Genomic DNA, 24,880 nt, shown 5'->3' with positions numbered 1-24,880 from the left:
GCTCCCGACGGGCTCAAGGTGACGGATCCACTATTAGCGCAGAATTAACTCTGATGGAAGGAGATGCCAATATGTGTAAGGCAGAGTTTGCTGAGATGTACAGAGCACAAACTGTAAATACGATTCCTGATATTAAACATCAACAAGCAAATGCAAAAAAGAAATTAAACAGCCCATTTTTAAGCTGATTTTCCGTAGAGAATACAGAGAACAGATGTTACTACTGGGCTAAATTTTATTCCCAGGAAACTCATGCTTCTTCCACTTTCCAGCTTAAACCCCAGGCTGAGAGAAGATGCTAAATCTTTCCAGCCTCAAAGTCCTCCTAAGCAGAATGTTTAAAAAACGAACCAAAAAACCCCCCTCCAATGAAGGGGAGGGCTGGGGGGATCCCCTTGCTGCCTCCTGCCACCCTTCTGCTTCCCTGGGAATTCTAGGCTTCCTTATTAGCATTTTTAAAAGGTGATATTAGCATTTTAGCCTGGAGTAACTCTCCAGTTTTTCAGCCAAGGCCATTTCCTTTGAAGTCCAGCACGGAGCAGCTAAGCAATGGGGAGCCCATCCTGAGCCCCTGAACTGTGCTTGCAAGCCTTGCAAAGGGGAGGGACGTAACCCACCAATTTGCCACTTCTGTAGTTTGGTTTGCTGCTTCGTGACGCTTCCAAAACAAATACCGTATCTGGTGTAATTCTATCTAAAGGCCTCACACAGAGACAAATACGCACAGACACCCTTAAACTCGTTTTGCTTTGTCTGAAGGACTCGTGGTTCACACTTGGCAAAGGTGTGCTGTTTCTCCCTTGGGGACCGGGCCCTTCTCCGTCCCAGGCTATGGGGTGCCGAACGGGGGGGGGGGCTGGCAGGCTGTGGAGGGGGCACCCAGGCAGGGCAGCCTCCCTTCCGCAGCTGGCACCAGTAGCTCCATTTGCCCGTTGCCGGCACTGCCAGGCGGCATAGATGCCCCAGAGCAACATCACAAATGTGCCTCTACTTGCTGACCCCATGGGAGTCACCTTGCTGGCAGCCGGAGCACATCGTCTCTTGGCGAGAGGCGGCCTGGGCTGCCCCCCTCCTCCCCAGAAAAGAGGCCACGGCCACGGTGTGGTTGCCACCCCGCCCAGAAAGGGATCGTGCAGCTGCAGCGGTGACCCTTCCTCGGTGCTTCCCAGCTGGGGTTCGTGCCCTGAGCAGCCGAGTAATTGAGAGTTGATCTGGGCACTCTGGGTACGAACTGACCGCTGGGCGCCAAAGGCTGGCAGTGTCAGCTCTCCACCGGAGGAAACCCGTGTAGCCTGCGGACAGCGGCCAGATTTATGTAAAGGTCATCGGAAAATTACCATTCAGAAGCGAAGGAGCTCTCCTAGCAGCTGCCTCTGAAGATGGAGACCCCCTCCCCAATGAAGCCCCCTGGTTGGAGCATGGAGGAACAGGAGGCGGCTGCCCCGTTGCCCCTCCCCCCATCCCTTGCAACCCCTCGGCGGCTGCTCTCAGGAAGGCTCCTGGACAGATGAAGGCTGCCTCCCCCCCCCCCAGACTGGCTGAAGGTCAGGGAGGGGCCAGGGGTGCGGCGTTAGAAGGACCTGGCCCCACTCTCTGCCTGGGCCCCCAGCTGGCCTCCAAGCAAAGCCCCTGGGCCAAGGCAGATGACCAGGAGCCAAGCTGAGCCCCCGGCCCCACAGCGCAGCACCCAAGGCAGCAGCCCCACTCGCAGCTGGAATCACACCAACCCCCTCCCCCACCCTGGTCCCTCTGCGCCTCATGGCTGGTTCACACAGCTGCCCTGAACCACAAAGGAGGCAACCCAGGTTGGGGGCTGCAGCCCCTCCTGTCGGCCACCGTCTGCCCACTGGGCCAAGGGGTGCAATTTCCATGCAGCAGTTTTGGGGGGGACCCAGGGAGGTCCTAGCAGACTTTGCCAGGGACTTCTTTTGCATGCCCCCCTCGGGCTCTTCACCCCCTCCCAAGCAGGAACAGCCCCTCGTGCCCCAGAACAAGCCCCACTCACTGGGCTTTGGGCCTTCTGGACCTCCCACGTGGGTCCCTCTCGGCTGACTCCACGGCCCTTGGGCCAGATGGGGGGGGGGCAGCCAATGCCCCAACTGGATTCTAGGGAACTCTCAGGGAAAGAGCCAGCGTGGTGTTGTGGTTAAGGTGCTGGCCTGGAAACTAGCAGGCCCTGAGTTCTAGTCCTGCCTTGGGCACAAAGGGTGACCTTCAGCCAGTCCTTCTCTCTCAGCCCCAGGAAGGAGGCAATGGCAAACTGCTTTCAAACAACCTTGCCAAGAAAACTGCAGGGACTCATCCAGGTAGTTGCTAGGAGCCAGGACTGACAGGAAGGTGTGCATGTGCTCACGTGTACAAACACACAATCACCAGGCTTCATGCAGCTACTGTTTGTTTCTTGCACCACAAACACTTTTGGAACACACAAAACCTTTTTGCTTGCCCAGATTCTGAAAAACACACACAGAACAAGATCCTGCACCTGGAAAGAGGCGTCACCCCCCCACCCCACCCCCAATAATGCTTGTCCCGAGACAAGCAAGACGGGAGGCCGCGGGCGTCGGCTACAGCGGCTGCCCTTCAGGCTGCCCTTCAGGTCGCCAGCAACGGCAGGCGGGGCGGCTGTGCGGGGCACGCCCGGAACCACCAAGCGACCGAGCGCCTGGAGCGGCGCTGCCCGGCAAGGCTCCCGTCGTCCGAACGAGGAAGCCGGAGGGCCGCCGGGGGACGGTCCAGGCGCCCATCCGTCCCCGGGGAGCCGCTCTGGGCAGAGTCCGCCGGCCCCCGGTTCAGGAGGCCAGGGCAGCCGCGGCCCTCCGCTCACCGCCCGAGGCTGGGGATGCCCCAGGGCGGCTCCGAAGCGCTCCGGGATGGCTCCGGCTTCTCCGCCAGCGGCCTCCGGGCCCGCTGGCTGACTCGGCCTCGCAGGCTGCAGCGTTTCAAGCTTTTCTCCGTCCCCTCTCCCCCCCCCCGGAAGAGTTTGCCTTCCTCACCCTTGAAATTCCCCTCGTTCCAGCTCATCCCAATTCCCCGGGAACCTTAATTATGCCTGCCAGGATCGTGTCGATTCTTGCTGATCGACGACACGGATGGATTTCCTCAAGGATGACCTGAACTTGGCCCTGCCGCATCCCCTCTCGGTGGATCACCTGCAGATGGGGTAACCTGGGTTGCTGCCCGCTCTTGCGGAAGCGGCGCCGGGCCTGGAGCAGAGGCCGGGGGGGGGTTTTACTCGCCCCACTCAACTCCAGGGGGAGCCACTGAGGGGCGCTCACGGGCCGGGACCGCTCAAGCAGCTCTAACGGTGCTCGCCCTGCTCGTTGCCGCCTCCTGCATTTTTAATGGGTTTTTAGTACGTGATGGATTTTTTTTAAAAAAATTGTAAGCCGCCAGGAGTCACCTGTGCACGAGTTGGGTGGCTATGTTAGTTTGTGTAATGAATTGAGCCCTGAAAACAAAAGCAAGTGGACACCTGGAGGCAGCCGAGAAGTCACAGAGGAAGTTTCTCTTTGAAGGACGCGGCCGCCAGAAGGAGCAACGGTCATGAAAGACGCGGTTTACGGTCCACGGCTCCAGGATCCGACCTCAGGAAGGGAGTAGGGCCTCCTCAGAAGAATGTAGTCACCACCTTAAGGTGACCCCATCGGAAGCTCGTGATCGCTGTAGCCCCGCATGCCGATGGAGGCCCCTTCCCTCCATCCATTGCCACCTGCCCTGACTCCTTCTTTAGGTGGGCATTTGCCCACCCCCACCCGGCTGGAGTAGCAGTCAAGAGCAGGGGCAGTCTGTTGTGTTCGGCTCCCAGTCCCTCCCTCTCCGATCCACGAGCCACTTGGGGATACTTAGCAAGGATTGTGGGGACCAAATTCTGTTCTCAGAGACTCTGCAAAAGCAAGCCGGGAGACCTGCTGCACCGAGAGGCCTCCGAGGTGCTGATTCTGCCAACAGACTCCACAAGAGACAGGAATCACTCAAGACTCATTTGTCCAGATGGACAACTATAGAAATCCATTGAAAATAACAATAAAGAGCAGTGGAAGAGTTTGGTGCCGGTGAGGGTCAAGGCACCAAGGAAAAAGATTCTGGGTGTTTGTTGTCTGCTTTAACCTGCCCCTTGTTGGTAGTGGTGTGTCCCTGTGAGAGGGGAGGCTGCCTGAACCCTGGGCTGTGGGTGCCCTGCCCCTTTAAGACCTCCCCCCAGCCAGAGAAGCCGAACAGTGGGTGTGTGGGAGTTGTCCTGGAAGGGAAGGAGTGGGGAGGTGGTCTCTGTGGAAATAAAGTCCCCGGAGGCAGCCCAGGCCTCTCACAAGTAGCCAGACTAGCCCCATATTCAACAGGGGAGGCTTTAAGGGCCTATAAGCACTCTTTCTGCAAGAGAAGCAGTGAATTACGCTCGCAATCCTGCACAGATACGATGCCACACCTGACACCTGCAGGCGGAGGTTTAGAAGTTATACCTTTAACAAACATGGGGGCGGGGATTTGGGCCAGGTTGGAAGATGGTTGAGGCCAGAGGAAAAAACAGGGAAAGGGGTGGTAATTCTAGAGCAGATTCTGCAAGGACTCCTTACAAAATTGAGGATTTGGATGAAGGAACACAACCCAGAGTTGGGTCAGAGGGCAGCTGAACTAGCTCAGAATTTCACGGGAGACAAAAGTGGCCACTTGTCCAAGCACTGTAAAGGCCAGAGGAAAAAGAGGACGGCTGTCACTGGGGTCAGGCAAGTGTCTCTGGGAAAAAGAATTAGGATCCCAGCAGAAGCTAATGGGGTCCCCGTGAGAGACTTAATAGGCGCTGGGAGTAGACAAACAATGGTGCATCCCTCATTTAGTTAAAAAAAAGGCTCAGATGGGTGGGGAAAGAAGCCTTGGTGGAGCAGTGGGCTAATGCCTCCTTAAGTAACACCAGCTGCCTGCCATTAGTGCAGGTTCGAGTCCCACCAGGCTCAAGGTTGACTCAGCCTTCCTTCCTTCCGAGATAGGTAAAATGAGGACCCAGATTGTTGGGGGCAATAAGCCGACTTTGTAATAATGCCGCTGGGGGGGGCCTGAAAGCCCTAATAAAGCAGGCATATACATAGAATGAAGGCTACTGCTAAGCACATTGATTTGTGCTTCTTAGATTGTAAGCCGCCCTGAGTCTTCGGAGAAGGGCGGGGGATATAAATGGGATTAAAAAAAAAAAGAGCCCCTGACAGATGCTTCTGGGCAGACTGTCACCCTGCTGAAAGCCAACCAGGCACCGGTGGTGGGAGAGATAACCTACTAATGGGTGCAGATGTTGGGCTCAAGAGAAAAGGAGTAGAGAAAGAGGGGGAGTAGCTACACGGGCAAAGCAGAGAGCCTGAGGTTCTTCCCAGCCATCCTGATTCAACAGGAGAAGCGAAGGGTCTCAGGAAGGTGAAAGCTTGACTGACAAAGCGGGGGGGGGCCTCCAGAGAGGCCGGGATGGGCGGTGCAGCTTGGGGCCCTTGCAAAAGAAACAGCCCACATCAAAACATGGTTGGTTAGCCACGGAAAAGTGGGGAACAAGGACACAGCCGGGAAGGCCGGCTGCACACATAAGGCTTCATCCCTACACAAAGGGACTGACTGAAGAAATTGTGCTTCCTCAGGGATATCGCAAAACCATATTTGGAGTTGACCCAAGAAAGTCCACGTGCCACGCAGCTGAGATTTGAGGGAGAGAACCACTTGCAGAACTCAGGATAGGCTCCACCAAGATAATGAAGGGAATGGAGACTAAAACGAAAGGAACAGTTGCTGGAATTGGGTAGATCTAGTTTAACAAAGAAAAGGACTGAGAGTGACATGATAGCCGTCTTCCAGTATCTCAGGGGCTGCCCCAGAGAAGAGGGAGCCAAGCTATTCTCCAAAGCCCCTGAAAGGCAGGAGAAGAAGCAACGGATGGAAACTAGCAGAGAAGCAACCTGGAACTAAGGAGAAATTTCCTGACAGTTAGAACAATTAACCAGTGGAACTCCTTGCCTCCAGAAGCTGTGGATGCTCCAACACTGGAAGTTTTAAAGAAGAGACTGGACAGCCATTTGCCTGAAATGGTATAGGGTTTCCTGCCTGAGCAGGGTGTTGGACTAGATGACCTCCAAGGTCCCTTCCATCATCATCATCATCATCATCATATTGTTTTGTTATTATTTTATTGTTGTTTTGTTATTATTATTATTAGCCAGGGATTGGCAGAGAGGTATAAAACCCACCCTGTGCGCCACAAGGGGAAGAAGACAAAATCCCCATGGAAAGGGGTCCTTCAGCCCCCATCCCCTTTTCTAAAGTCGCCATGGATACTGTAGGCCCAATCTAGTAAAGGCAACAAGCAGTGCTTTTTTTGTAAAAAAAAAAAGTGCCGTAACTCACACACGTCATACAACCCGCCTTGCCTACCCTACAAGGTTCCATCCAAAAAAGGTGCCGGAACTCCGTTCTGGGCGTTCTATGCCAAAAAAAGCCCTGGCAGCAGGTATAACTTGGTGGCCGTGCCGCTCAGTACCCAGAAGCAGTTCCATTAGAGAACTGTGACCACTAAATGTGTTGCAGAGGAGCTGCTAAAGATTTTCACACAAGATCCTGATGGATTAAGAAACCATTTTCCAATCGGCGCTGCTGAAATATCTATATGCAAACTTGGGAATAAAATGGGTGCATACCAGTTCTTACAATATATGCAGTACCACACAGCGAGAGATGCGCAGGTCTGTACATTGGAGAAACAAAGCAACCGCTTCACAAACGCCTGGCACAACGTAGGAGAACCAACCCATCAGGACCAGGTTCAGCAGTCCATCTGCATTTGAAAGACAGAAGACGGCAAAGTCCACATTCTGGACAGAGGACCACTGGTTTGAAAGAGGGGTCCAAGAGGCCGTATACCTTAACCCTGAACAGCCCTCTCAGCAGAGGGGGAGGGATAGGACACCCCCATCTCCTGTTTACACCACCCTCCTTTCAGCGGTCGTAAGAAAGTTCCGCAGCCATTTGCGCTATTCAGGATACTCCGGGGGCGCAGATAAACCTCCCAGTGGCCTCAACAACTCTCAGAAAGAGCACTAATGACCAGATGACTGCAAGGAATGTAAATCCTTCCATTCTCCACCATTCAGTCAGAACTGAAGAAGCTTCTTGGATGAGAAATGAAACATCTTCAAGGAAAAACAAAGTCCAGTTGCCATTGGGAAAGAAACACTGGTGGGACAGTCCTTACAATGCACAATAGCATACAAAGGTCTTACAAAAAGAACCCTAAAGAATATGCTCAGGAAATATGCTGGCCAGGACCCAAAGCACTGGGATAAATGGCTGCCTGTCCTACTGTTTCTGTATGGGGAGGTTCCCCAGCATCCAAGGATCTGGCCCATTTGAAAGATTATACGGAAGATGACCTCGTGGTGTTTTAACCATCATTAGAGGAGGTTGGTGTGGAAACCTAAAAGGCCCCAACAATCTGACTGCGTATATGCTGACACCAAGGAGTTAGTTAAACATCGCCCAGAAGCACTTAGCCATACCCGAGAAGGCCAGAAGCCCCCTTGTGATCAAGGGATGAAGGCCAAGCGACTTGAAGTAGGAGACCAAGTCCTCCCACCAAGAGTGCAGACACAGGCCCAGTGGCAGGCTCCCTACAAAGCGAAGAGCAAAACGGGTCCAGTCAATAACGTCGAGAGAGAAATTGGGAGCCCACCAGTTTTGGGAGTAAAGAACCTGTGGCCACCCTGAAGACATTCCTGCATTTGCTCCTCTCCATCTTTCGCGATGCCCTGCAATCTCTGGGCAAAGCAAGGGGGAGGAGAGCCGATTCCTGGCTCCCTAAGCGGCTGTGGTGGCCAAGCGGGTGCTTGTTAGTTTCTGTCTTCCATGCCTGTCTTTGTGCTCATATAACCCCCCCCCCTTGCACTGTGCAGGCGTGCATAAGGGGCGCCTCTCCGGAAAGAGGGAGGGAGGGAGGGCTGGAGCCCTGCAGGAGCCATCCTGACAGCCCCAGGACTGCTGCGAGGAGCACCCCAGACCGTGTGTCCCAGGAGAAGCTGATGGGCTGGACCTCTGTGCCTCGGCCTCCTTTCCACCCTCCCCTCCAGCAGGGTGGACCACAACAGGAAACGCCAGCAGCTGCCCACAACCGTGAAGGGGGGGCTCAGTTGGGCAAGAGATGGGGCACAATGGGCATCCCCCCCCTTCCGAACGCTCGTCCTGGGAAGCTCCGACACAGGCAGGACTCGGCCTTCCAAGCTCAACCTCCCACTTGAGCAGAACTGAATCAGGTGCTAGGTGGTGAAGCAGGCCAGGAGGGGCAGCCTGGCCGCTCCGGATTCCTACAATGGCAGCTACGGCTACTTTGCAAAGTGTCACTATAGCCGCTAAACCCGGACGGCTGCAGAATAGCCGCAGCTGCTTGGCGTCACAGAAGTGATGAGCACCCTCGGTGCATAGTTTTATGAAATATTCCTCAAATAACATTGATCAGTTTAAATATTTAATTTAAATATCAATTTGATATTTATCAAATATCGATGGCACTTTGCCGGCGGTCCTGAGCAGAACTGCTGTGGATGAATTGAGATCGGTAGGAAGGAATTTAAAAAACTTTCATCCCCCCCCCCCGAGAAATGGAGCTACTGGAGGCTGCGGCTCGCGTCCGGCAGTTCTGCCACTGGGCCCGATCCTGGCTGCCCGGGCCCAGGCAGGGCACTTGGACCAGTCTCGCCCCACAGCAGGAGATGGTGACACTGGTGGGCTTTTACTGGAGCAAACTGGACACCTGAAGTGACAATGCCCCGACTTCCTGGCAGCCCCCCGGAAGCGCCCAAAAGAGCACCCTGGTTTCCCACCCTCTGCTTTCCAGTCCTCACTTGCCCCTCAGCCATTTGGGTACCCCAAGGGTGCCCCAGTAGAGCAAACGTGGTCTATTTGGGGAGGAGGGGAAACCCAGTTCCCATTTTGGTGGGCACTGGAACCGATAGTTGCCGTTTAACTATTTCCAGCCGTTCCTCTCCCTCCTTGTAGGGCAAATGGTCCAGGAAAGAGTCCTGTCAGCGGTTCCAAGAAGGATCCGCTCCCACCTGCACCACTCAGGTGACTCTGGAGACACAGGCAAACCTCCAAGTGGCCTCAACGACTTTTATCCAAAAGGAGGCAAAGGACCGGCTGTTTGCAAGGAGTATAAATCCTTCCCTTCCCCCCCACCCGGTCAGAACCTGAAGAAGCTTCTTGGATGGGAAGCGAAACTTCAAAGAAACAGAAGGGAAGTCCAGTCATCTCCTGAAAAGGCACCTTTGTTCTTCACAAGCCGGCCCCCTGCTCTGCTCAGGGGCTCTTGCATTCTCTTAGCCCCAGTGATCGCTGCAGTGGGCGTGCCCATCGGGGCCCTGCCTTTCACGCACCTCCACCTGCCTTGGTTCCTTACTCAGGGGGGTGCTTTCAGCTAGCCCACCTGCCCTGAGGTGAGCGTCCGGCTGAGGCTCCAGGGGCCCTGCACCCAGGCTCGGCCACCTGGCTCCCCTTTCCAGGCCGGCGGGCATTCCCAGAGCCCTCCTCCTCCTGAACGCTCTGGAGCATCTTGCTGCAGGTGCCCTCCTGGACTGAGGCAGAGCAGCTCCTGCCCCTCGGGGGGCATCGGTGGAAAAGGGAGGCCGCCCTCTTCTGACCCGCCAGAGCCTCTCCACCGCAGGGCCCAAACCTTCTCCTGAGCAGCTGCCCTGGCCATCCGCAGGCCCTGACTCTCAGCTTCTGGCCCAGCCAGTCTGGGGCACGAGACCCTGGCAAGCCCAAAGAAGGCACCCTCTCAGCCCGGGGGGGGGGGCAGAAGCAGCCCTGCTACCTGCCCTCCCCCTTCCCCAAGCTGAGCATCTCTGCTCCACCCTAGGAAGCCGGCAATCCACACACACCACAAAGCAGGCGCCCTCCGTCTTGCCAAGGGGGGAGCTCAGCGCAGGGGGGCCTCCTCCTCCGGGGAGTTCGGCAGCAGCAAGAGCTCCAGGTCTGCAGGGGAGCCAGGCGCCTCGGGGTGCTTTGTGACCTTTGGCCCTGCGTGGGAAGGGAGGGGTGAGATGCCCTTCGAGGGCCCACAGAAAGAGGCTCTCTCTGCCCCTCCCCTGCCCCCCCTCCTTACCCCTGAGGGCCTTCAGGGCCACGTGCAGAGAGATGCCCAGCAAGCAGACGGCAAAGCCCAACCAGTTCAGCGGAGTCAGCTGGTCTCCCATCAGGTGAGCGGCCAGGAACAGGGTGCAGACCTCCTGGGGGACGAGGCAGTGCACTCTCAGCTCACAGAAGAGCAGGCCGGCCTAAGCTACCCCCCTTGCCAGAGGCGGTGGGGGCTGATCCGACAGGCTCAGTCCCACTGCTTGGGGTCCCCCTCACAGCCTTAAACAGCCCCCCTTAACAGCCAGAGGCAGCTGGCTTGGCCCGACTCAGCTTCTGTTCTTTCTGACTTTATACCACGGTGAATTCTATGCAGTTGCCGGAGTAAGGCAGGCCTTCCCAGGGCCCAGGGGGAGCAACATTTTGACTGCTGCCTTGGAAGAAGGAAAAGGCCCAGAGATGCACTGAGGACAGGCCAGAGAAGCGCCCCCCTCAAATACCTTGAAGATCCCCGATATGGAGAAGGTGAGGCTGGAGGTCCTGGAGACCAAGAGGAACTCGGAGAAGCCCAGCCCGAAGGCCAGCAGCCCCCCCAGGACCAGCTTCCCCAGCAGATCCACCAGCAGGTGCACCTCCTGGAAACGGAAGAGCTTCTCCGACGCAGACAAGGGCAGGCCTGGGGAAACAGGGAGAGGACAGGAAGGGGGCTCGCTTGCAGACCCAGCCCCACCACCGGCCTGTCCGGAAGAAAGTCCCAGAGACAGATGGGGGGGGCGGGGGAGGCCAGGTCTCCCGCCCAGCAGTCAGTCCGGAGGAAGGCAACCAAAAGTTTAGACTTGGCAGGGCCTGCAGAAAGGATCTGTGATCTCAGTGGATCACAAGGGACCAAAGCACGAGATCTTGGGCGGGACTCCTGGAAAGCAGCCCTCAAAAGCGGGAAGAGCCATGGGGGAGGTGGAACCGCCGGTCTGGAAAGCCGAAGCCCAAGAGTCTTGCACGGAGACTCCTCCGCTCGATGGGCCTCTTTGGATAAAGGGCCCTCCTGAGCTGCGCAGGACCTCGGGCCACAAGATGGGACTTCTCCCTTCTGCGACCTGAGCCGCTGGCGGGATCGTCCCAGCACACCCTTTGTGCCCCTTCCCCGAGAAACTTGGGGTGGCCAGAAGCCATCGCCTCCCCGCCCCCCAGGCGGCTGACCTTCAAACACGGCAAAGAGGGGAAAGAGGCTCAGGAACATGGCCGGCTGCAGGTGGAACATGGTGTCAATGGGGTTCTGGAGTCCTGTGAGGGACGGGAAGGGCAGCAGCCAGTCAGGGGGAGGGAGGGAGGAGGACTTGCCTTCCCTCAGCCCCCAGCCACGCACTCACCCAGCTCGTCCTTTTGGAGGAGGATCTGTGTCCGTGTCCAACGGACGCCCCCCAGGAAGGAAGCCCCCAGCACCATGGCGAAGCCGTCGGCGTCGAACTGGGTGGACTTGTAGGTGAACAAGAAGAGTCCGCCGGAGATGAGCAGCACCACCAGCACCAGGGCGGCTCTCTGTCAGGAGATGGAGCAGCGTCACCAGCTGGTGAGCGGAGAGCTGGGCCGGGCAGAGGCCGGGCAGGGCTGCTGGCACCCCAGCTCAGTGCCCGCCAGCTGCCTGCCCGAACGCCGAGACGGGGGGGCGGGAGGGGGATGAGGGGGATGTCTCACCGGCTCCTCCAGCTTGAAGATCAGCGAGAAGAGGAGGATGAAGAGGACAGCGGAGGACTTGGTCATGGTGTAGCTGCCAGACGGGAGGAGGGAGGGAGGCGTGAGGGGTGCAGCGCCAGGCAGCATCCCCCGCCCAGCCGCCGCTGAAGGCTGCGCCAGCCCCGTCCCCCAGCGCCCCAGCCGCCCGGCACTCACAGGGAGACGGTGATGTAGAGGAAGCTCCAGTTGCTCAGCCCCACGTCCAGGGCGGTGGACAGCGCTGCGGACGGGAAAGGCGGCGCCGTGAGAGGAGCCCCCGCGGCACCTCCGGCGGGGCTTCAGGCGGACCCCCGACCGGCGGCGGACGCTGCGCCCCGCTCGGTCCCGGGAGCCTCCGCCCGCCCCAGCCCGCCCGCCCGCGGTCGCCCCTGCCCGGCCTCGCCCTCACCTGTCGGGGCCACCTGGCTCAGGTAGGCGGGCCAGGGCAGGAGGGCGCGCCCGGCGGCGGCGGCGCTGCAGCGGCGGGAGCAGCGCCTGGCCAGCCCCGAGAGCGCGAAGATGACCAGCAGGTGCAGCAGCGTCATGAACAGCGGGAAGGCGAAGCTCTGCGCGGAAGGGAGGCCACGCGGTGAGCCGGCGGCCGGCCGAACCGCCCCGCGCCCGTCCCGGAGCCCCGCCCACCTGCATGAGCCACTTGTTGTAGAAGGTGATGCCGATGGAGAAGCCGTAGTAGAGCAGCACCAGCCCCGCCGCCCGCGCCAGCGCCCGCGACCCCGCCATCGCGCAGGGCGGAAGCGCCCCGGCCACGCCCCCCCCGCGCCTATAGAGACCGTGCGGCCAGAGCGCCCCGGCCGTCCAGCGCCCCCTGCCGCCCGCGGAGCGAAGAAGAAGAGGCCGGAGCCGGGCTGGAGGGGGGGTAAACCAGCTTTAATGGGGGAGGGAGGGAGGGAGGGAGGCAGGCGGGGGGCGATCCAGGCCCAGCCGCCGCCCCGCGACCGCCCCCGGGCCCTGTCCGGGGAGCCCCGCCAGGCGGCTCAGCCGTAGTGGTAGACGAAGTCGTAGCTGCTGGGCTCGCGGGGGACGGGCGGGGGCTCCTCGGGGATCTGGACGTTCTCCAGGTCCAGCAGGCGCAGCTTCATCTCCATGCCGAGCAGCGTCTCCAGGTCGCTCTTGGTCAGCTCGCTCGCCATGTCCTTGCCCAGCAGGGCGTGGAGCCCGTCGACCCAGATGCAGAACTGGGGGCAGCAAAAGAGCGTCTCAGGCTGGGGGGGGGAGAGGAAAGAGAGAGCGAGAGCAAGCCCCTCCCCCCCCCGCGAAGACCCTCCTGGCAGCCTCTGCCGCACCTCGGCCCACTCCTCCAAGCGCTGCCAGAACCAAAATCACGCAAAGTCTCCGCACCGCTTTAGACAGCCTTGGTGAGGAGAGTACAAAAGAGATGCTGAGACTTTGGGAAAAGTGCAAAGGAGAACAACTAAGACGATTAAAGGCCTGGAGACTAAAACACATGAAGAACGGTGGCAGTAATTGGGAATGGCCAGTCTAGGGAAAAGAAGGACCAGGGACATGATAGCAGTATTTCAGCATTTGAGGGGCTGCCACAAAGAAGGGGGGGGTCAAGCTATTCTCCAAAACACATGAAGGCACGTCAAGAAGCGATGAATGGAAACTGACCAAGGAGGGAAGCAACCCGGAATTAAGGAGAAACTTCCTGACAGGGAGGACAATTAACCAGCGGAACAGAAGTTGCCTGCAGAGGTTGTGGGTGCTCCGTCACTGGAGGTGTTCACAGAGAGACTGGACAGCCTTTTGTCTGAAACGGTATAGTCTCCTGCCTGAGCCGGGGGCTGGACTGGAAGACCTCCAAGGTCCCGTCCAACTCTATTCTCTATATCACAGCCCAGGAAGTTTCTTCCCTTCTGAAACCAAAGACGGGAGAAAAGTGCCCCCGCGTTGGGAACACGCTGGAGCGCAGGATGGGGCAGAGCTGGCCTCCCCCCCCCCGAGTGGTCTGCATCTTCTCACAGCTCAACCAGCAACGAGGCAGAGCTGGTGTTATAAAGGCCAGGGAGCTTTCGCTCCATTAGTGGTTCCCCCCACCCCACCCCCACTTTAGCCCGGTCAGATCCCATGGGGAGCCCGTGTTCCATTCCAGCCACCACCATCCTGACTCCCCGCGAGGGACGGTTGACAGAGCTGCCCTCTTCGGCCCTGGCCTTTCTGAAGGGCCGTCCTGGAGGGAGGGGCGGCTGGTGCTCTCTTGCCCCAGGGCACCAGAGCCAGAGGGAAGGAGCCCTCCTCCCTACGCCACGCAGGCCCTCAGCCCCTCAGCCGAGGAAGAGGCTGCCCCAAAAGAGATGGGATCTCCTGGCCGGAGGGCGAGAGGGAGGCGCTGTGGCGGCTCCTGAGCAGAGACCCTCACGGTCCTGCTCAGCCCAGGCCGGGCGACAGGGGCACTTTATTCACCCAGCACACCGGTCACCTGCAGTCTTCGTTACGGCCAGGTTGATGATGGTCACCAGCCTGCACATTTAAAGAGGAGGCCCTGCATCCACGGGGGGGGGGGGAGCTATTAATGCCTGGAGATTTCAGATTAGTTCAGTGCAGCAGGAAAGGCTGCAGTTCCATCTCCTGCTTGTCAGCCCCGAAGAAACTGGGAGACACGAGGAGAAAGCGGGCCTCCCCTTGTCTCCACCCTTCCCCCGCAATCTGGAAACCTGCAAGAAGCGCAGCCTGCTTGCAGCTCCTGCCCGTCCTCCTGGGACCCAGAACTGCCCCCAGGACCCTCCAGGCAGCTGCCACAGGGGAGGTAAGAGCAGCGTGACCCACACCGGGGCCCCTGACCCTCCCCTGGGGTGTCCAAAACAGGGCACTCACGGCCAGGAGGCCCAGGCCACAGGAAATGACCCAGGAGAGTTCAGTGGGAGCAGGGGAGGAGCTGCCTCTTCTGAGGGGTGCAAGAGGGGCGATGCAGCCATCTTCCACATCAGGGGTCCCCAACCCGAGAGAGATACAGCTTGGTACCGGGATGCGACTCATTGGGAACTGGGCCGCGCAAGCAGCGGGCGAGCGCCTGAGCACAGAAAGCTCCATTTGCTCAAAAGCGGCGGGAAAAACATCCTCCCTCTGCCCTGCAGCCAGCACTGCCGCCGGTTCGCAGAGACGGAAAAGTTCTCCATAACCGCCGGTAGCCCAGGCCCCCCCCTGGAACCGCTGAGTGAGGAGGGCCCGAGTGGTGGTGAACTTAAGGCGCTGCTTCTGCTGGGAGCGCAGAGACGGCGACGGCCAGGCGTCCAGTCTGAGGGACGAGGTCTGCGGAAGAGGGCCACGAAGGTGGTGGTGCGAATGCATGGGGCAGGGATTTCTGACACGCCTTCAGAAACTTCTACTCTGACCGATCTAAAAGGAGGAGGAAGCAACGGGGCTCCTTCGCTGGCCTCACAAGAAACCCCAGTGAAGAGGGGAGGCTTTCCAAGCCCACAGTTTGAAGAGTTCTCAGGAAAGGACCTCGGCAGCCAAGAGGAAAGAGGAGCCGTTCAGCAGAGGGGCCAATGGTGCGGGGCTGGGGTGTCTCCCCCATTCAGGGGATGTGTTCGGGCCAAGGCCAGACAGGCACCTACTTAATTCCTTTCCTCAACAGAGGCAGACTAGATGGCCCCCAGAGCCCCTCGGAGGGGAGGCAACCCGAGGGCCAGCCCAGCAGGATAAAAGCAGCCCTGGGCTCCCCCACCCGTATCTGCTGCTCACCTCGTATTTATTGGGTGCGATAAAGTTCAGGGCCTCGTCCGGGTCGTAAAGGATGGAGAAAGCCAGTTCCAGGGCCTCCTTGGGGATGGGGAGAGAAGTCAGGGACCGGGAGGCAGGCCTCTCCCCCCTCCCCCCACCGTCCCTGGGCAGAGGCCTTTGGGGTGAGGGGGCTCCCTGGGACGCCCGTACCTTGTTCTGCTTCAGCGCCCCCTTTTCCTTCATGTGAGGACACTCTTTCCCAGTGAGAACAGCCTTGATGTCTGCCACGGGGACTAAGGGAAGAGGGGCGGCCATCATGCCCGGCCCTCCAAAGGCCCAACTGGACAGACCCCCCCTCGCCCCCGGGCCGGAGAGCTGCTGCACCCCCGCCCAGCCCCACCCCTGGCCTACTCTTTTCCTGCAGCGACTCCAGGGTTGCCCCCCCCCGGGCGTTCTCCTCCAGGTCCCCGTAGTGGAGCGTCTTGTGGTTCAGGGCCAGGCGGCAGTACCAGAAGCGCTCTGCAAGGCAGGGAAACGGTCTCGGCAAAGGCCCCCCCCATGAGAGCCCCCCCCCACTGCCACAGGGTTCCCGGCTCACCTTGCCTCCTCCGGTTGCCCACTTTGCGGAAGCTGCTTCCCTCGCAGAGGCGGTTCAGGCGCTGCTGCTTGATGAGCGCCAGGATCTCCGGCTGGATCTTCTCCCGCAGCTCCCTGGGGAAGGCCGGCCAGCAGGTCCATCAGAGGGGGGGGCGTGTCCCCCCCAGCGCCCCCCAGGGCCCCCCGGAGGCACTCACACGATGGGCGGGGACTGGAAGTCGTCCTGGCTCATCCGCTCCGACTGGCGCAAGCGCAGCACCTCCGCGTAGCCCAGGCTACGGAGCTTGCTCTGGAACTGGTCCAGGGAGGGGGGCCTGGCGGGCAGGGCCCGGGTGATCTGCTCCCTCACCACCTGCATCACCTGGAGGAGGAGGAGGAGGAGGAGGAGAAGAGGAGGAGGGCAGTGGCACTGCAGGGCTGTGGAGGGAGGGGGAGGCCACACCCACCTTGTGGAAATCCTCGGCTGTCGCCCGCATCTCCTTCCAGGTCCTGTTCAGCAGCTGCATGCAGATGACGAAGAGCTCCTCCAGGGCCTGGTCGTGCGTGAAGAACATGGGGTGGTAGTCGTCCCGGCCCTCGTTGGCTTGGCAGAGACAGGGAGGAAGCGGGCCGTCAGGGCAGGCCCACTTTCCCCCAGGCTGAGCTTTGGGAAGGAGGGAGGGAGGGAGGGAGGGAGGGAGGGAGATCTAGGGCAAATATTCCCAGACTGCATCAGCAGAAAAGCACTAGGAAGTGCACCGTGTGTACGTGAGAAACTGCACAAAAATGTCACAACATCCCAGCTGAACACACAGGGATACTCATAGCCGCTGAGGCGCCAAATGGCAAGGCAGAGCTTTTACCCTTCCGACCAACCTTTGGGAAGTGAACGCCCCCCCCCGCGGCAGTCAGTGGCATCTTAACAACCCTCCTTGCCCCAACCATGCGCCACTCCACGGCTGCCACGTGAAGCAGCCCTCTGAGTCTGCAACATCCCCGTTGGGTCACATCCGATTGGGCCAAGTGGTGCTCAGGGAGAGGCCTTAGCCGGTAGATCCTCCGAGGCTCCGAGGAGAAGGGGAGCAGCTCCTCCTGTTCCAGCCCTGAATGGCTCCTCGGGGGGGGGGCTTCCCAGGGTTCCCCACCAGACCCCACTTACGAAGTTCTCCAATCTGCAGGACCTCACAAAGCATCCTGGTGAGCTCGATGGCGCTGCGCCCAAAGGGGCAGGCGTGCTTGTCCTCCGGGCTGCTGTTCTCCAGGACAATCTGTGCGGCAGGAGGAGAGGTCCAGGGTGAGGGGGAGGCGGGTGGCCGCCTGCGCAGGTCCCCTGTGGGGAACAGCCGGGCCCCTTACTCGGATGTAGGCATCCCGATGATGTTTGGCCAGGTAGAGCATGTTGTCCAAGGCCAGCATGCCTGGCGGGCTCTGAAGGAAGTCCAGGGCCGGATTGAGGGGGTTCTGAGGAAACAAAAGGGTCTCTCTCTCGGGCCCTGGCCTGGCAGCCCAACCGGCCGGGCTCCCCTCCCTGCACACCGCCAACCAACCGTGAAGCCCAGCATCCTGTAGTCCTTGGTGCAGATGGCCTTGCGCTTCTCTGCCCCGCCGCCAGGGACGCCGCTGCTCTCGGCCTCGGCCTCGAATGCAATCCTGCGCAGCTCTGAGAGGACGTCCCGCTGGGTCTGCTTGGGACAAGGGGGACGGTGAGTCTGGGTGGGGGCGGCAGCCGGACACCCGCCCTGAAGGCCGCAGGGGGCTACCCTGCCCACCACCTGGTCACTGGGGTCCATTTTGGTCATCATCCGCTCCTCCCGGAGGTTGAGAGTCAAGACCTGCAGCACGTACAGCTGGTGGGCCATCTCGGTTTTGATCGGGCGGTTCCCTCGGATGACGTGCTGGGGAGGAGCGTGAAAACAGTCAGCAGGAGCAGCCCCCACCGCCTCACAACTGTCAACTGGCCCAGACTGCTGCGGCCGACACGCTGCCTGCTAACTGGCAAGGGCGAGCTGCCTTGCAGGGCGAGGCCTTGTAAGGCCCAGCTGAAGGGAAGGCCGATGGACAGCAGCACTAAATAGGGAGGGCATCTCTGGCCCCAAGCCTTACCGTCAGAACGGCCGAACGCAGCTGCTTCTGGGCGGAGGCCTCGGTCATCTCCTGCCAGGAAGGTACAAAGGAAATGGCGGGTGGTGGAAGGAAGGGAGACAGAGGAGCTGCCTTCTGGACCTCCCCCCGCCCGCCTGTGCTGCTCCCCAGCCCACCAGGGAAGCCATCTGCAAAACCCCAGGCTTTTCTCAGACCCCACAGCAGGAGTAGCCTCCTGCCCCTGTAGCCCCCTGCTCCTCCAAGGCTTTCCGTGCACCCCAGCACCCTGAAAGACAAGATTCGGAGCCCGCCGGGCCTCCATTCTCTGACACAGGGATCGACTTACAGTGCAGGGCAGGTCTAGCGGACTAACAAGCTGGTCCTGGGGTGGAAAGCAGAAACAGACACAAAAGGAGCAGATGACAGAATCAGCAGACCGGGGGGGGGGGGAGAGAGAAGCGGGGGGGGGGGAGGGAACACAGCCTTTCACAGGATACAGATGGAGGGGGTGCACACGCAATGCCCAAGCCAGCCCCCACCCGAGACGGTTCTCCCCTCCAGGAAAAGAGCAAGGCCTGCCTCCGCTGGCCCTCTCCCCAGTGGACAGGGCATCCCTTCCACCCCACCCCACCCCCAATTCCTGCCACCTACCTGCCTCTTGTCCTCGGGAGCCTTCAGGAAGAGGGCGTTGATCAACGCTATTGCGTACGTCTGGATCTCCTGGTTGGAGCTGTGGGAGATCCAGAGAGAGAACCTGTCCAGCTCTGCCAGGGGGCGGGCAAGGGGAAGCCCCAAGCCCTGGGACACTCACACTTGGAGGTGGGAGAGCAGCTGCCCGACCGTGATCTCCTCCGCAATCTTCTGATAGAGAGCCTGGCTGTTCAGCACCACGCTCTCCAGGATGGCCAGGGAGCGCTGCAGGATGGAGACGTCCACCGTCGGCTGGCTCACGTACTCTGCGATCTGCCGGCAGAGGGAACCCCCAGTCAGCACCAGCCCGGTTCACCAGGACGTGCCCGTTCTCCTCCCAGGGGACGGCACCTGCTTGATGAAGCCGACGGAGATGGTGTCCCAGGAGATGAGGCCGTGGTCCATGAGCTCCAAGAAGGCCGTCAGGGTGAAGGCCAGCGTCTCGCCGTAGCTGCAGGGGAAGACACAAACCGCCCACGCTTCCAGGTCTGCAGGCCGCTGCTCGGCTCTCTCACCTGGCTGTCAAACCTCGGACAACCCCTTCGGCTCTTCTCTGACAGGGCCCCACTGGTGATGCTCCCTCCAGCCAAAGCGGGCGACGGCCATGGAGGAGGTCACCCTTGCTGCCTGGGGGCTTCAGGAGACAAGGCCCTGCCCCTCCACCGGCTAAAAGCAGTCTATACCCAATGGGGGGGGACACAGGACGTGGCCCTTAGGTGGCCCCCTTCTTCCCTTTCCTTTTCCTGGGCTTTCTAGGAATAGGACAAGCCTTATGACCTGTTGCCATCCTTTCCCCATCCTTAGGAGAGGCCCTCCTCGCCTCCCCTGGAGAGCCACTCCTTGAGAGCCAGGAGGTCTTGGAGCAACCGGAGGCTCATTCCTCTGCTGGGCTGCCCTGGGCAAAGGTGCCAGGAGCGTTTGCAAAGACAGGGGTGGGGTGGGGGAACAAGAGGAGCTCCGACTGAAGAGCAGCCCAGCGCTTACTGAGAGAGGAGCCTGGAGCTGCCCTCCACCAGCCGGGTGAGCACCGCAATGCCGTCCATGTTGATGAACTCGGTGGCAAAGGTGACGTCTGCCGAGAGCTTGGCGAGTTCCTTCATGGCCTCTAGGCGGCCCTCCAAGCTGGGGGACTGGGTCCGGTCCATCAGTTGGCGGGCGGCCCTGGACTGAAAAGTAGGCATCGGGAGCCCCTCCCCATCAGAGCAACTGGCAAACGGGGGGGGGTGGAGGGAGGAGAAAAAAAAAGCCCCATCCCCAAGGGCTAGCAGCAGCCAGAACCTACTGGAGAAACCGCCAACTGGAGGATGGTCCCATTCTTGATGTTGCCACGAGTCTGTAGGGCACAAAGACAAAAGCTGGCTTAAGACCGGTCAGCCAGAGTTTGTGTGTGTGTGTGTGTGTGTGTGTGTGTGTGTGTGTGTGTGTGTGTGTAAGAGAGAGAGGGGGGGAATGAATATGTTGGACTCTAGGATAAGGACTGCAATGAGGGAGGATTGCACACCTACCTGTTCCGTTACGTACAGTTGTGCTCCATCGGCATAGCGTAGCGTGTAGTATTCAGGGTTCGGCAGGGACCATCTGCCAGGGGACAAACACAGGAAGGTCGCTTGAGCCTTCCAGCCTGGCCATTTCTTCCCCTGAGAGAGAGGGAGGGTGCTCCTGGGGCCCCAGCTGAGAAGACGGGGGGGGGGAGGCTGATCTGACTGGCAGACACTCACCCGTCGCAGACTTCCTTGATGATGAAGACCAGGGGCTGCTTCTGAAAAGGGCAAAAGTCGTGAGCTAGGAGGCTTCTCTAGGCCAACCTCTGCCTGTCCCCCCCATCATCCACAGCCACTCTGCTGGGGCTCACTGTCCAGGCCTCACTCCTGCGAACACACGGGTACCCTTCAGTCAAAGCCCGCCCCGTCTCTCACCTGGTCAAACTCGAGCAACTGGGCATTGGCCCCAGGCCACTTCACGGCCACCTTGACTACGTCCAGCGGGGGCGGCATGTCTTTAGAGACCCAGCTCTCTCGGCAGAAACGGGGACCCTCTTCCAGACCTGCCACGACAGAAAAGGGTTGACAGATGGCTGGCTTTTCCACAGCGGGAGCCACCGGCCCAAACCTCAGGCCCATTCCCAGTTCCAGCAAAGGGGTCAGCCAAGGGCCTGCTCTCTGGGCCCCACCGGGCACTTGCAGCTTCCCACACGCAATGAAGGGGGCACACAGAGCGGAGGAGGGGGCACTGGTTGGGATACAGTCTGACCAGCAGGGTTCCCTCGGGAAACGCTAGATCCCAGAGGGAGGCGGGTGGGGAAGGGCAGCCTCCGGGCTTCTGGGGCGACTAAAGCCACGCAGAGCTAGATCGAGACCTGGGGCTTCAGCAGAGGATTCCCCCCCCCGCCAGAGGACCCCCAGCACGGCGGAGCGTCTGCAGGAGCCGTCAGAGACCACCCAGTTTATGGGGTGGGGGGAGGGTCGGTAAAAGAAACCGAGTGACGACCGCGGAGAAAGAGAGGAGGAGGCCGCCCTTGGTCCCCTAGGAGGGCTTCACCCCAGAGGGGGAGGCAGGGGAGGGGGCTGCCGCTCTGGGCACCAGGACCACCGTCTGCGGGGGGGGGGAAGGGCGGGGGGGCTTTTGCTCAGGGCGGCCCCTCCCCCCCCGGGCCCTGCGAAGAGAGCAAGGGGGGGCACGGCGGAGCCCCGAGGCGCCCAGGAGGAGGCTCCCTGCTGGCGGACCGGCGAGGGCGCTGCGGCCGGAAAGGGAGGGCGGGGGAGGGGTCGGTCCCCGGCTGAATCTCCGTGGAGAGCGAGGCGGGGCTTCCCCTCTCCCACCGGCTCTCCTCCGGCGCCCGGCCCGGGGCAGCGTCCACGGGGGCCTCGCCCTCCCTCCCGCGGCGGCGGCGGCGGCGGCGCCTGACCTGCCCGGGAAGGCCGGCCGGGGGCTGCGGGGGGGGCTGCGGGGGGGGCGACGGCGCTGCTCCTGCGCTCGGCTCGGCCCCGCCCCCTCGGCCTTCCGCTCCCGGGCCCCGCCTCTCCCGCGGCCCCCGGCGCCCTCTCCCATTGGCGGATCGGCAAGGACGTCGCTGCCATGGGAACCGCGCCGTCGCTCGGCCCGGCGGCCGCCGAGGGGGGAGGGGGGAGTGAGGGGCGGAGCCGGAAGCGAGCTCTCTTTCCGTTTCCGCCGGAAGCGGGCGCGCGTCGGCGGTTCGCGAGGCGGCGGGAAGGGCAGGGAAGCGGCCGGCGCGAAGGAAGGAGCCGGACGCCGCCACCATGGTGAGCCTGGGCTCGGCGGGGGGACCCGGGCCGGCGGAGCCGCCTCCCGCCCCGCGCTGACCGCGGACCCCTCTTCTCCCCGCAGACGGTGGGCAAGAGCAGCAAGATGCTGCAGCACATCGACTACCGCATGCGCTGCATCCTGCAGGACGGGCGCGTCTTCATCGGCACCTTCAAGGCCTTCGACAAGCACATGAACCTCATCCTCTGCGACTGCGACGAGTTCCGCAAGATCAAGTGAGGGGGAGGGGAGGGGGGGAGGGGGCGGGGAGGGCCGGGAGGGGCCCGGGCGCTAAGCGGCGCCTCTTCCTTCCCCCCTCGCAGGCCCAAGAACTCCAAGCAGCCCGAGCGGGAGGAGAAGCGCGTGCTGGGCCTGGTGCTGCTCCGTGGCGAGAACCTGGTCTCCATGACGGTGGAGGGGCCGCCCCCCAAGGACGTAAGCCGGGGCGGGCGGGAGTGTGTGGGGTGGAGCAGCGGCGGTGCTCGAGCTCCTCCCCCCGGCACCCTGGGGAGGCTTCAGGCCCGGCTGCTGCTTCTGCTCGCTGCTCCGGGCGCCGCCGAGAGGGTGGGCCGCCATGAGACGCAGCGGACCGAATGGGCCCACTTCGTTAGAGACAAACCGCAGAGGATTGTCAGGGGGTGCAGAAAAACTCCCCCGAGAGGAACCGGTCCAGCAAAAGGAGTCTGTGAAGAGCGGCAGAGAAGCCCTGGTGAAGTAACGCTGTGGGGAATTCGTCTCCCGAGCGCGGCGAGTGAGGGACCCCAGGGTGCTGCTGTGTGGTGACGCTTCGGCTCTTTTCCAGACCGGGATTGCCCGTGTGCCGCTGGCTGGGGCAGCAGGAGGACCCGGTGTCGGCAGAGCTGCTGGAAGAGGAGTCCCAGCCGGGGCTCCCATGCCCCAAGCGCCTGCGGGTTTGGCCGGTCCTGTGCGTGGAGTTGGTGGACCATCCCAACAGGTAAGAGCAGAGCCACATCCGGCTGGGTGGAGAATAGAGCGCGGCTTTGGTGCCAGGCGGCTTGCGGCTGATAAGCCCTTTTCACCTTTTCTCCTCGTGGACGTGGACAGAGATGAGTGGTGCGTCACGTTCAAGCTGTTTTTTTTTTTTACAGGTAATGACGCCTCAGAGTCGAGGGACGGTCGCTGCCGCCGCCGCCGCTGCCACAGCTAGTATAGCAGGAGCCCCGACTCAATACGCACCAGGCCGTGGGGGCCCTCCCCCACCCATGGGAAGGGGCACTCCCCCTCCAGGTGAGTTTTGACTAAGCCACCCCCTCCTCGCTACCGGAGCTGACAGGACCTATGATGAACGGTAGTATCTGAGCATCGCTGTGAGGAGCTGTTGCCAAAGCAGGATTACTCTGAGGTCTCTGCTGGGCTAGCAGGCAGGAGGGAAGGGGCTGTCAGTTGCTGATGCTTCTGCTTTTCTGCTCTAGGAATGATGGGGCCTCCTCCTGGTATGAGACCACCCATGGGCCCTCCTATGGGGATGCCACCAGGGCGTGGCTCACCAATGGGGATGCCGCCGCCAGGAATGAGGCCGCCACCTCCTGGCATGAGGGGTAAGTACTTTTTTGGTGAAGAAAGTTGAATTCCGAGATAAACTGCCAAAGTGGTGGTGTTAGACTCAGTATGAAAGGCCATTGCGATAGCCGGGTTGAAAACAAATTGCTCAGTAGCGCTACAATGTTCTTACAACTGCAAGTAATTGACACTTGTGACTTTTGTTTTCAGGTCCCCCTCCTCCTGGCATGCGCCCGCCTAGGCCTTGACACCCATGCTGAACCCAGTGGGACTCACGGGGGGCCGATCTTGTTGATCGCAAGATGGCGGGAGTAGAATTAGCTGCGTATGTACGTGCTCTGTTTTTTGATGTCATGTTGCCCATTTCTAATAAAATGTGACGTTTCTTCCTGTGGTGTCACTGTTAGGCACGTATTTGGGGAAAGAACACACAGACAGGGTTTTGGGACTGAATGTTTCTGGGTGCCTTGGCCTCCTGAGGCCCATCCCTTTGCTTGATAGCAGCTGCTTGCCAAGGAGCAACCAAGGGCACACATGCCAAGGTAGCGAAGGCCTTGCTTCCGTGGTACTTGTTTGAAGTAACGTAGGGCCTCCTGCTTGAGCAGGGGTTTGGATTAGATCAGCAGCCCCCAACTTTTTGGGCACCGGGGACCGGTTCTATGGAGAAAGGTCTTTCCAGCGACCAGAGGGTGTGGTTTCACCTATTGCCTGCATCGTGTGGGTGGGGCTTTGCTTGTTTGCTGGCATGCCGCAGCCCCAGTGCTGGTCCATGGACTGGGGGTTGGGTACCCCTGGACTAGATGATCTCCATGGTCCTGTTCTGTTAAAAAGGTTAGGAGACAAGGTCTGTGCCTACAACATTTGTTGGCAAATACAGGCATGTTCACATTAAAGTGAAAACAAATCAATGCTGTTTGTCTCATGATTCGATCATCCGTCATATATTAATAGTTTGGCTCTGCTGGTTCAGGACTTTTGGAATTGGAAGTCATCACTGGAGAGCAGGCCCACATTCCACTAACACCATCAAGGCCTTAAATTGACTCGCTAACAAACTGTATGTGATGTTTATGTTGGGACAGCTGAGATTTCTTCATAGCTGAGGCTTTAGATGCTGTTACAGGAAATATAATCCAAGCACAGCGCACTAGCTCTGATACTTCCTGTACCAACAATGGCCAATGCACAATTTTTCTCCAGGTGTTCTACTGCACGCTCCACACTGGCTAGAGCTCACTGCAGAGGGACACATTCTGCATAAACC

At 60.2% G+C, this 24,880-nt stretch overlaps 3 protein-coding genes across 16 annotated transcripts; 1 reads left to right on the top strand and 2 right to left on the bottom strand.

Annotated features, from left to right (window-relative positions):
* Positions 1 to 6,150: 6,150 nt before the first annotated feature.
* Positions 6,151 to 12,561, bottom strand: SLC35H1 (solute carrier family 35 member H1). Of its 8 annotated transcripts, XR_014491944.1 has the most exons (11): positions 12,445 to 12,561; positions 12,212 to 12,368; positions 11,980 to 12,043; positions 11,785 to 11,857; positions 11,460 to 11,628; positions 11,290 to 11,373; positions 10,593 to 10,768; positions 10,124 to 10,247; positions 9,900 to 10,038; positions 6,892 to 7,160; positions 6,151 to 6,805 (listed from the first exon to the last, which is right to left on the bottom strand). XR_014491944.1 is itself a non-coding variant. In XM_083358014.1 (10 exons), the coding sequence occupies exons 1-9, from the start codon at positions 12,541 to 12,543 to the stop codon at positions 9,938 to 9,940; spliced, it is 1,047 nt and encodes a 348-aa protein (XP_083214140.1). In that variant the 5' UTR covers positions 12,544 to 12,561; the 3' UTR covers positions 6,151 to 6,805; positions 9,900 to 9,937. The 8 variants fall into 8 exon arrangements, 7 of the variants coding, with proteins under 7 accessions (XP_083214140.1, XP_083214139.1, XP_083214136.1 ...); XM_083358014.1 differs by lacking the exon at positions 6,892 to 7,160; XM_083358013.1 differs by lacking the exon at positions 6,151 to 6,805 and having other exon boundaries at positions 6,812 to 7,160.
* Positions 12,562 to 12,669: 108 nt separating this feature from the next.
* On the bottom strand, positions 12,670 to 21,973 carry ELMO2 (engulfment and cell motility 2). Of its 7 annotated transcripts, XM_083360805.1 has the most exons (22): positions 21,740 to 21,948; positions 20,751 to 20,878; positions 20,553 to 20,593; positions 20,340 to 20,412; positions 20,117 to 20,167; positions 19,819 to 20,000; positions 19,186 to 19,285; positions 18,956 to 19,107; positions 18,796 to 18,874; positions 18,491 to 18,526; positions 18,166 to 18,216; positions 17,835 to 17,957; positions 17,610 to 17,744; positions 17,419 to 17,523; positions 17,222 to 17,330; positions 16,530 to 16,666; positions 16,281 to 16,444; positions 16,085 to 16,197; positions 15,898 to 16,005; positions 15,697 to 15,779; positions 15,508 to 15,585; positions 12,670 to 12,998 (listed from the first exon to the last, which is right to left on the bottom strand). In XM_083360805.1, the coding sequence occupies exons 1-22, from the start codon at positions 21,909 to 21,911 to the stop codon at positions 12,798 to 12,800; spliced, it is 2,421 nt and encodes an 806-aa protein (XP_083216931.1). In that variant the 5' UTR covers positions 21,912 to 21,948; the 3' UTR covers positions 12,670 to 12,797. The 7 variants fall into 7 exon arrangements, with proteins under 7 accessions (XP_083216931.1, XP_083216930.1, XP_083216933.1 ...); XM_083360804.1 differs by having other exon boundaries at positions 16,530 to 16,616; positions 17,419 to 17,744; positions 21,740 to 21,951; XM_083360807.1 differs by lacking the exon at positions 18,491 to 18,526 and having other exon boundaries at positions 21,740 to 21,947.
* On the top strand, positions 21,971 to 24,002 carry SNRPB (small nuclear ribonucleoprotein polypeptides B and B1). Its single transcript, XM_083360812.1, has 7 exons — positions 21,971 to 22,094; positions 22,180 to 22,331; positions 22,419 to 22,530; positions 22,898 to 23,050; positions 23,205 to 23,343; positions 23,529 to 23,654; positions 23,827 to 24,002. The coding sequence occupies exons 1-7, from the start codon at positions 22,092 to 22,094 to the stop codon at positions 23,862 to 23,864; spliced, it is 723 nt and encodes a 240-aa protein (XP_083216938.1). The 5' UTR covers positions 21,971 to 22,091; the 3' UTR covers positions 23,865 to 24,002.
* Positions 24,003 to 24,880: the final 878 nt, after the last annotated feature.

Source organism: Vipera ursinii (assembly GCF_947247035.1).
Source record: "Vipera ursinii genome assembly, chromosome: 3".
Lineage (NCBI taxonomy): Eukaryota > Metazoa > Chordata > Lepidosauria > Squamata > Viperidae > Vipera > Vipera ursinii.
This window is presented reverse-complemented; position numbering and strand designations above follow the sequence as displayed.

Excerpts from the sequence above, each read along its gene's own strand:
- SLC35H1 (XM_083358014.1), bottom strand. The coding sequence starts at position 12,543 with ATGGCGGGGTCGCGGGCGCTGGCGCGGGCGGCGGGGCTGGTGCTGCTC. Across the intron at positions 11,374-11,459 it reads CCTCCAAAAGGACGAGCTGG|GACTCCAGAACCCCATTGAC; the intron begins GTGAGTGCGTGG and ends CGTCCCTCACAG. Across the intron at positions 10,039-10,123 it reads GGCCCTGAAGGCCCTCAGGG|GGCCAAAGGTCACAAAGCAC; the intron begins GTAAGGAGGGGG and ends CTTCCCACGCAG.
- ELMO2 (XM_083360804.1), bottom strand. The coding sequence starts at position 21,911 with ATGGCAGCGACGTCCTTGCCGATCCGCCAATGGGAGAGGGCGCCGGGG. Across the intron at positions 20,168-20,339 it reads AACTGTACGTAACGGAACAG|ACTCGTGGCAACATCAAGAA; the intron begins GTAGGTGTGCAA and ends TGTGCCCTACAG. Across the intron at positions 19,108-19,185 it reads CCGTCGGCTTCATCAAGCAG|ATCGCAGAGTACGTGAGCCA; the intron begins GTGCCGTCCCCT and ends CTCTGCCGGCAG.
- SNRPB (XM_083360812.1), top strand. Across the intron at positions 23,344-23,528 it reads AAGGGGCACTCCCCCTCCAG|GAATGATGGGGCCTCCTCCT; the intron begins GTGAGTTTTGAC and ends TTTCTGCTCTAG. Across the intron at positions 23,655-23,826 it reads GCCACCTCCTGGCATGAGGG|GTCCCCCTCCTCCTGGCATG; the intron begins GTAAGTACTTTT and ends TTTTGTTTTCAG.